The following is a 10,556-nucleotide window of genomic DNA, read 5'->3' on the forward strand; positions in this document are numbered from 1 at the left end:
GGGAGTTGACGAAGAACTTTCCCGACTCTGCAGCCGAAGAGGGCTGCATGGGTTGGCTGAAGACTCTGGGGCACGAGGAGATTTTGGCGGTCTTGTCTGAAGGGTTTTGCAGGTGGTGTCATCCTCTTCTAGAGGCTCGTATTCGACGCATTCTCAACAATAAAAAAGCCCATCTTTTCTTTTCCTGTTTTTTTTTTTTTTTTTCTTCTGTTTCCTTTTTTTGATTCTTTCTCTTTTAGTTTTTTTTTTTGGAACAAAGGTTCAACAGGGTTCTTTTCATTTAGTGTTGTTTCTCTTTTTCTCTTTTAGGTTGAAAAAAAAAAAAAAAAGCCCATATAGGGTGCGGGTCAACTCGCCCAACCCACAATATCCGCCCCGTTCAACCTGCCCCTCATAACCCGAACCCAAACAGATAGTATTCACTTTGTCCGGGTAGCGGGTTGAATTTTCCAAACCCGCAAGGTGCTGGTCGAGTATGGGAAAAGGGTGAAATCTACCCCGCCCCAACCCGCGCCCACCCTTACCTCTAAGAGGTCAAGTATGACCTCTTTTACCGTTCCCTCCAAGGGAGATTCTCGTAGTGACTCCCATAATAAGAATACTAGGGATTGGAGAGAGAGAAAAAAAATAATGGCGTTCAATTTTATGAATGCTCCAAGTATGTGCATGTGAGGGTTGACTGTGGCAATATGAAGAAATCCAAAGACAATGCCATGAATGCATCTGTTAGTTATGAGTCTGATTTTGACAACTTCCGGGACTCAAAAAGTACGAAGGTTGTTTACATGGCTTTCCCAATCACCTTGAACAATGTTGATGATGCTTCTAGTTCTAGTACCTTGAAGGATGGAGAAACTTGTGATGATAGTTCACAAGGAAAGTCTGATGATACTAAAGTCTTTAAGTGGCCTATAACCAATTCTACAAGGAGTGTGTGGCTGCCAAGGAGTGAAAGAGCCTTCTTAAAAGATTAACCATAGCTGAAGTAGAAAACATATGATTTCATGATGTTTTAGATGTGGCCAACAAGAATGAGACTTCCTTGAGAACTAAGAGAGATTCTTTGAACATTAGAGTGATTGAGCTTGATTGTGTGATGGATAAATTGAAGGTTGAAAACTCCTACTTGTTAGAAAGAGTGGGTGTTCTAGAGAAACCTAAGGAAACCTCTAAAGTTGACCTCCTTGTTAAGTCTTCAACTTCTAAACTTAACAAAATCCCTCATTTTTTAAATCCTTATGGCGACAAGCGTGAGCTTGGTTTGTCAAATGAAAACAAAACCAGAAAAATCCTTGTCTTTAATAAGGGGTTTAGTCCAGAAGGGGTGAAGCATGCATACATTAATATTAGAGATGAAAATGTGGACAGATAATAACCGCCCGCAGTTGCTATCTGCACTTATCCGCAATCCACTATCCGCATATGGGGATGCGGATGCGGATGCGGATGTGGATGTGGTTAGTAAAAACTAATATCCGCAAATACGGATGCGGATAGCGGTTTTAGGGTATGTTGATGCGAATAATATCTGCATCCGCATTCCTTTATATATTTAATATACATTATATTTTATATATATATACATATATATTATATTTAATATTTTTTAATTTATGTTTGTCGAATTTGTAATTTATGTTTCTTGTATTTGCTGGATTTGTAATGCTGTTGGATTTCATTTTTAGAAAACTCTTTTGATTTGATCTAATTAATTGCCTTATATGTTCTTCCTTTATTATTATTATTTTTTAAATGATTTTCTTGTCACCAACCATAGATTTACTGGAAGCTAAATATTAAATAATATATGTGACGAAAATTTATTGGCAAAATGATTAGCAAGTGTGATATGAATAATAGTGTTCAACTATAAATTGTGTCTTCTTTTTTTGTATTTACTAGAAGCAATAATTAGTTAATTAAAATTTCAAGGTCTAAAACGCTCATTACCTCGAATATGGATAGTGGATAATATCCACATTAATAGTGCAAATGCGGATAATAATCGCATGATGTGGATGCGGATATCAAAAACCATTATCCGCATTTTGTAGATGCGGATGCAGATATTGCTATTATCTGCATCCGTATTTTCACCCCTAATTAATATAATTAAACGTTTAATTCATGTAACTAGTAGGCGAGAGTTTATTTTAGTTGTAGTTAAGAGGTAAGTTTGATTATTTACCACTTCTCATTTACTTCCATTGCATGCTTTGAATTAAATGCTTCATATAAAATGTTTACATATTATTACTCTCTAGCTTTACATGAAATGTTTTTCCATTACATGAAATTTATGTCCTTAAAGGTTTTCAAACTTGAAAAATAATTTCAATGTCACTCAATCATTTATGGGTACAATGTGAAACTTTTATGAAGTCTCTAAACGAAAGAGATTCCATTTTTAAAAAGTTTATTTTTTCGAGAAGTTCCTAAATTGGGAAAAGTCTTATTGAAAGTAAATATTTAAATAAGGAAAGTAGAGGTAAATTCTTCCGACATGTAGCCCTAAGATGTTTCATTAGAAGTGAAGGTATGAATAAGAATTTATTATAATGAGGGCACGTGTGTACGAGGTGGTGGTTTTGGCCTCATGGATGTTAAAGATGTGTGAGTTTAGTACCATTGATGGGATGGAAGCACAACCACTAAAGGAATCTTGCTTAATAGTAATAATCACTATCTTTTGTAACCACGTTGAGTTGAGTGCACATTAATTGGTTAATCAGCAAGTCGGCACGCATGCGGTCACAAGCATGCCATGGTCACAAGGACCGTGCAACCCGAGTACATGACCCATATCCATGTACATGAACCTTTCAAATTTCAATGTTACTTATAAGTAAATGTTTATATGTTCTAAGGAAAAAGAGTGTTATTTAACTTGGTTTTAAAGATATTGTTTTAAAGAAAATAAATTTAATTAATCTTATTCGTGTATTTTATTTTCAGGTTGCGAGTATAAAATAAGAAGTCGGAATGTAGTGGAGTTAAGAGAGATAAGTACATAAGATGGTCATGAAACTATTTTCTTTATCTTAAATAAGTACAATCACACAATTATGAAACATCATTATCATTGGCATCAAGATTTCGACCAAACATTTCTACATTCAATTAACTGAGTTATATATGTACGTGCCTACACACACACACACACACACACACATATATATATATATATATATACCACAAACTTTGTAATGTTTTTTACTGTCTACCAAGTGTGAATTCTCTTTAAATTAACGAACATCTTCCATGTTTGAACAGAATTGAATCAAAAAAGATATGTAAGTGAGTCGCCAATTGTGTCTTCCACTTAAACAAATGGGATTAGTGGTGTGAGACATAAATGACAATATAAAGATGAAAATGTCGCATGAACTGTCTGGAATGCTTCTTTCACTCCCGACAAGTCCTATCACACCGATGACATGGCAGTCAAAAGAGAACAACAACACAGTGTGGATGGCCACAAGATCTGATGATTCCACGCCTTTCAGGCAAAAGCACACGTATTAATTAAGTGCATCTCAAGCTTTAAAAAGGCAGTGACCAAAAAGGGTCGGAGATTCTCCCATTATGGCCTCCTGACGGCCGAAGACCCATCATCAACTCGCCGCGTTGAATTTATCTTTTTCCGGGAAACTTTTGCTTCGTTCTCAAAACACCCCCCAAACTAAAACTAAAAATATATCTAAAGCACACAAAGCGTGCGTTCAATTTAATATACGCCCACCTGTCCTGGATTATGCGGGTGTGGGGGCATGCATGCAATTCTCAGAAAATTGGGGGACTGGAGAGAAATTGTCGGCGCAGTGATATTTTTAATATTTTTAGTTTCTTCTTGACTTCGTTATTATTATACCTTTAACACCTAAGCCAGAGAGGAATGAGGAAGAACGACTCATGTACATACTACACATATATATATATATATATATATAAAGGGCGTACTCTTGGGTGACCACCTCTCCACTCTACGACCAAGTAGGGTACATTAATCCAAGTGAATTTTATGCTTTAGTTTGTTTCAACTTTTTTCACGTTTGACTTGTATAAAAAATCAATGACGCCGGCAGGTGGGAAAATGCAAATGCGAGAGATCAAAGTGCGTGTTAGGAAAATGTTGGGTTCTATATGGGTGAAGAACGAAAGAGGAAAACTAGATTTACAAACAAATTATATTAAAAAAAACTTTTATAATATGATGTGGCACATGATGAAAAATGAGATAAATTTAACTTTTGAGATACCCAATCATATTGTCAGGTCATGTTGCAAAAGTTTTTTTTTTTTTTTGGCTAGCGATTTTCAAGCGAAAACTCGGAATTTGAAATTAATTTAAAAAAAAAAAAAAAAAAAAAAAAAGTCCGAACAAACAGAGCTTTAATTTCAAATCTTTTCGCACCACAAAAACCAAAAGAAAAATAAATATATAATTGCTGAGCATATATATTTTATGATTTTTTTTTTAACTTTTGTTTTTAATAATCTTTACAAATTTTTTTAAATATTATAGCTAGGTTAAGAGTAAAAACTATTTTAATTAGAAATAGTATTTTTTTTCTTAAAAAAAAAAAAAAGAAGAAAAGAAATAGTATTTTTTTCGTTATGAGTCAGCAGTGACAGTGATCGAGCAATATTTGCCATTGTTGCGGATGCCATGCCACGTAAGCAACACGTTTGCCGTGACAAATCGTAGCTAGACATTTCACGTTAGCCGCGTCACTTTCAAGGAATGGCTATGCACAAGTTGCGTAAGAATAATATTACAACGAACAATCTTTACGACTGTTCTCCTATATATATACCATATACGAAATTGGAAAAGAGGAAGAATTTAATTTGGATATATATAGTTAAATAATTAAGAGATACATAATCAAATTTTACTTCTACGGGGGTGGGAGAGGGGAGTTGCGTTTCAAAGAGTAGGCCCCATCATATCCAACTAACTTGAATATTCATATATTTTGAAAAATAAAAGTCAACCTGCTGGGAGGAAATAAAATAATGGCCAAACAAACATGCCTTCATCCATCATCTCTATAGAAAGGTGTTAATTGGTGTATATTATTTCCCGCTCTTTTTTCAACACAGTGACACCAGAGAGGACACAGAGAGAGAGAGAGAACACAATATATTACCCACGACCGACCACATAAATTAAAACCTTGGAATTTTGAAGGTCTCAGTCAAAACCTCGCCAAACATGCCTAGATCTGACCATCGATCTGTTCACTTTTCCTTTGCAACTTCTCCTATATATCAGCCCTACTTCCTCCACCGTCCATCACATAATCTTTTCTCTGTGTCTTTCTTCTCTTTCTCAATCTCAATGGCTTCCGCAAATATTGTGCCGAACCCAAATATGAAACATGTTACATTTTCGGAAAACATTAGAACAACACGTTCGCATTCATTTGGGCAGGTTCCGCTGCCGAAGAAAAAAACCGATCAAGCTACTAATTACTCGGCCAGAGTGTCGGTTGTTGCTTCTCTTGTAGCAGCGACAGCCAAGCCGACCACGAAAGCCGTCGGCTCCAGTTTGTCGCGTCTTTGGAGAGAGATTCACGGCTCCAACGACTGGGAGGATCTCGTTCAACCATTGCACCCTCTTCTCCGGCGAGAGATTGTCCGGTACGGGGAGTTCGTCAACGCATGTTACAAGGCTTTCGACCTCGACCCCACCTCCAAACGCTACCTGAATTGTAAGTACGGCAAGAAGAACATGCTCCGGGAAGTCGGGATGGAGAGCTCCGGCTACCAAGTCACCAAGTACATCTACGCCACCCCGGACATCAATTTTCCGATCCAAACCGTCGCCTCTTGCGGCCGTTGGATCGGATATGTTGCGGTTTCATCCGACGACTCCGTTAGAAAGCTTGGAAGAAGAGATATAGTCGTTACTTTCAGAGGAACAGTTACTAATCCCGAATGGATAGCAAACCTAATGAGCTCACTCACTCCGGCACGTCTCGACCCGCATAACACCCGTCCGGACGTCAAAGTGGAGGCTGGATTCCTCAGCCTTTACACTTCCGACGAGAGCGAGAGCAAATTCGGGCTCGGAAGTTGCCGTGAGCAGCTTCTCTCCGAAATATCTCGACTCTTAACAAAATACAAAGGCGAGGAGCTGAGCATAACACTCGCCGGGCATAGCATGGGGAGCTCGCTAGCTCTTCTTCTTGCTTACGACATCGCCGAGCTCGGACTGAACAAAGAGAGTTCAACTCCGATCACCGTATTCTCATTCGGTGGCCCGAGAGTCGGAAATTCTGGCTTCAAAAAACGGTGCGAGGAATTGGGTGTAAAAGTGTTGAGAATAGTGAACGTCAACGACCCCATCACGAAGATGCCGGGGGTTGTATTCAATGAGAATTTTAGGGTTTTGGGGGGAAGATATGAGCTGCCATGGAGCTGCTCCTGTTATGCTCATGTGGGCGTTGAATTAGTGCTTGACTTCTTCAACGTGCAGAATCTTTCGTGTGTTCATGATTTGGAGACGTACATCAGCTTACTGAAATGCCCGAAACGACTGCCTTTCCAAAGGGATAACGTAGATATCCTGATCAACAGAGCCAGAGAGATGCTCGTGAGTGCACAACAGTTTAACATGTTGCCGTGGAGAAGTACTGCTGCCAGCAATATGGAAAGATTGGTTCACTCACAAAAGACATAATTTTTTTATTTTTTTTTTTGGGTGGTTGAAATAGAATTTTAGTTAGTGGCCGGTGTTGTATATATATATAAAGAAATTCTTTGATAATTAACCTCAGAAAAGAATATATATGTAAACTCTTGTTGTGGAAGAATATATGAGACTTATTGTTTCTGTATTATTAGCAAATATCTTTGGTGTTTTTGTTTCCGATTTTTCTTTTTTTTTCCAGAAACGTTAGAAAACTAAGTGAAGCTTCACCTTAATTTTCTTTAGTCTGGAAGATATATATATATATATATATATATATATATGAAGCATGCATGAACGGATTCACAAAGTCCATCTCAATTGGGAATTTTTGTAGTTGATAAAATATAATTTCCCTTCTTCATAGCATATATAACAAGAGAAAGAAAAGAAGAAAAAATTAGACAAACAACCCTTGGGAACATGATACTTTTCAGCTTTGCTGCTGATGTTGGTTGTATTAATTAATTTGTTTCTGGTTGTTAATGAAATGATGCTCATTTATCAAAAAAAAACAAATCAAAACAAAACCCTTTGTAACATGATTCAACCTTTCACGTTGTTCAAAGAGAGTAAGTAAAGAGTAAGAGGAGAGCCAGCTTCATATTTCACAGTATGATGGAATATTGATGCGGACATGATATGACATGATGGTTAATTAGTTCCCTGACAAATGCCATACAGTAGAGAGGTCCGACAAAAGTTGACTATGCTAGCTATTTCGCATTGACTATGTAGACTTCCACGCAATTACAGGCGAGATTGTCAAAGGCATGGCTGATCACAAAGATCTGCTTGTTTGGCTTTAATTCCATGAAAAAACTGCTACCATGCTTGATTGTAGATTTGAATAAATTTTAATACATTTCTCAGCCTGGAAGCTAACTACCACCGTAGAAAAATGGGTTCCATCTCCGATGGCCTCCTTTCAAGATAAATTTTGACATTGTTATTAAATACTATTATAGAACCTCTTTCTCTGCTAATTAAGCTGCTAATTGTGTACCGCAACTGCTATTTTGGACATATTATAAAAGTTGTTTCTCAAATCAGCTCTCAATGTGATCTTAATTATGGTGAAGCTCTTGCCGCTCTTCTAGTAGCTGATTAACTGGCCCGATTCTAAGAGCTCCAAACCTTCTCTCTTGAAAGTGATTCATTAGTGGTCATTATGGCTCTCTAGCAGCCAAATATCACCTAGGGCTGAAGAATTTCTTCTATCATCTAGGACACACTCTCTACTATTCCTTCTTTCTCTTGAGAAGCTAAGAAAATTAACTGAGGTGCAAATTTTTGTGCTTATGGCCATGTGACTTATTGAGCCACCATTAGATCTAGCTCTGACGGCATTCTTATCTCCTTCTCTTCCCGTATTCATAGTGGGAAAGACCTCCTCTTCCTATGTTTGATTGTTGATTATACTATAAAAAATTAAAAATTAAAAAAGATTGAAGAACGTTTTTCAGGGGGAAATGCTATATATATATATATATAAAGATGGCTATAGATGAGGTTAATAATGGTAAATAGTAATGATTAAATGAATGAGATAACATTAATGTTCACTCATATGATGACAAATGACCTAGGTAACTTTTTATATGTACTTGCTAACATGCATATAAGACGAAAACAGAACTAATTAATTAACCTGATGATCATATATATCAATTTAAAATATTGCTATTACTAAGTGTTTAATCAACCATTATCTCTAAAGTTTAAATTAGTATGAAAGATTAAATTAATATTTTAATTCTAATTCAGTAAATGGTATCTAACACATGAAATATTTAACTCGAATAATTATAGGTAAAGTTATGGTTCATCTCATATATATTATGTTAAATCGTCAATTGTTTTTAAAGTTTTAACTAATAACAAATAATAAATTTAATCATTTAAATAATATAGTAAGTAACTCTCTTAAGTCTGTTTTCTTTTCTTTTTTTGAGAAGCTCTTAAGTCTTAATTAAGGTGATATCATAATCAATTAACAGTTACCTTGCATGTGCAAGCCGAATTAGTAATCCTGTAAAAGAGTGACTTTTTATGATTCTTGCCATTCTTTTTCTAATGGATCCTATGAACTTGCTTATTCTCTTCTAGATGTCGCCTCACTTTTGGCAAATTTTGTCTTTTGATGATTGATGTGTTCATGGAAAATGAGATGCGGTCGATCGTGATAGAATTCAATTAATATATATATATATATCTTAAAAGACTTAGCCATTGCTTAAGGAATAAAATAATTCTAAAAAAAATAGTCTCAAAAACCATATTGGGCCGGAGTACTCCCTCGATGATGCATCGACACTAATCATGGCCACGTACACCCAATTATACGTCATATGATGGCTACAATCACTATATAGTTTTACTATTTACACGTCATTATTCATAGTGACGTGTGAATTCACACGTCGCTATTCGAGCGTGAATAGTAAGTTATTATTCACAAGTCATTATTTGCGCGTGAATAGTAATATTATTCAAACGTCACTAATTTATAAATAGTGACATTTGAATAGTTAAAAAGTCACATTTTAGTAACATTTTCTAAAAATGTCACTATTCAAATATCATTAAATGTGAAAATTTTTGTAGTGTTTCTTGTATTCCTCTTAATACTCACTCCTATTTCATGTTTTCCAAGATGTTGGCAAACAAATTAAAAACCATGTTATCAATTTGTGCACGGCTGTGGAATTATGCTTAATTAGGAAAAAATTTCCGAAGGGTCAAACTAAGTGCATCCACATATATAGATACAGTGTTGACTCAACTTTGCCGTTTACTTCATATTTTTCATGACCCTCATGTGTATGTGTTGTTCCTTAATTATAATACTAATATAATAGGTTGCACGATGTGTTTTGTCCCTGCTGCTTCCTTTTTCTGTGTATATAGGTGATCACTACTTTTCCACTTTAATTCAAAAGTGCTCAGCATTAATAATGTAGTGCTCTATCATTAGATGACGCAGATACACCTAGTTAGTTAATAGCATATATATCAAAAGAGAGAGAGAGAGAGAGAGAGAGAGAGAGTTGTACAGTATTATCAATTTAATTATATCTCTCCTAACAACATAAAATATTGGGTTGGATAATGTTGACGACCACAAACTAATTAAGATTACTAAGCTTTTAATCCACGGATTAACTTTGCTGCAGTAACGATTAATGTTTTGCACAATCTTAGTTTATGCATAAAAATTGTTAATTTCCAAGGTTTATAATTATCTATCGTTACAAGATTCAAATCTTGTATGTAAAGGTAAATCTTGTGCCACAATGTCATTTTCTATAGTAATATTAAACTAACTTTTATCATGAGAAATATCGTGATTTTTGCTTAGATTATTAACACTTAATTTATGTGTTCTAGCTTAGAAAGAGTGAAGGTAGTTCTTATATATATATAGCAGAACAATAAAGTTTTAAGAAAGGACTCTTCAAGTCTATGCTTGACTTGATTAATAATTAGCATTTTCTGATGAATTTATTACATGATTTTAACTAATTAAGTTAGAGATATTATATACTGTTTTTTATATCACTTTCTTTAATTATCACATTCCTACGGCCATCAAGGAATATTGTCACTTCTTCTTGAGTTCAATCAACTTCAACTGTAATTTAGAATTATATTAAAAATGCGTACTTTCTTGTTTATCAAAACTTTAATCATAATTCATAAATTAAATGAGCCCACGTGTAACAGGTGCATTTAATTCTCCTAATGAAGATGCTTCTCACAATCATGAGATATATCATGATCATAGATAGCTTTCCGTCATTCCATTACCACTTTCTTAGTTTCTATAATTTTTCTTTGTCTTGTTATTGAGCTAAAT

At 35.3% G+C, this 10,556-nt stretch overlaps 1 protein-coding gene across 1 annotated transcript; it reads left to right on the forward strand.

Annotated features, from left to right (window-relative positions):
- The first annotated feature begins 689 nt into the window (after nt 1–689).
- On the forward strand, nt 690–6,688 carry LOC132178214 (galactolipase DONGLE, chloroplastic). The gene is made up of 4 exons (XM_059590662.1): nt 690–930; nt 1,017–1,259; nt 1,369–1,457; nt 5,438–6,688. Exons 1-4 carry the CDS (start codon nt 690–692, stop codon nt 6,686–6,688), a joined length of 1,824 nt encoding a protein of 607 aa, XP_059446645.1.
- The last annotated feature ends 3,868 nt before the right edge of the window (nt 6,689–10,556 follow it).

Source organism: Corylus avellana, chromosome ca4 (assembly GCF_901000735.1).
Source record: "Corylus avellana chromosome ca4, CavTom2PMs-1.0".
Classification (NCBI taxonomy): Eukaryota; Viridiplantae; Streptophyta; class Magnoliopsida; order Fagales; family Betulaceae; genus Corylus; species Corylus avellana.

What these genes read in the sequence shown, in the direction of transcription:
- LOC132178214 (XM_059590662.1), top strand. Translation starts at nt 690, where the DNA reads ATGAAGAAATCCAAAGACAATGCCATGAATGCATCTGTTAGTTATGAG. An exon ending in TATAACCAATTCTACAAGGA is followed by an intron (nt 931 to 1,016) that starts GTGTGTGGCTGC and finishes ATGATGTTTTAG; the next exon opens with ATGTGGCCAACAAGAATGAG. An exon ending in TGGCGACAAGCGTGAGCTTG is followed by an intron (nt 1,260 to 1,368) that starts GTTTGTCAAATG and finishes AAATGTGGACAG; the next exon opens with ATAATAACCGCCCGCAGTTG.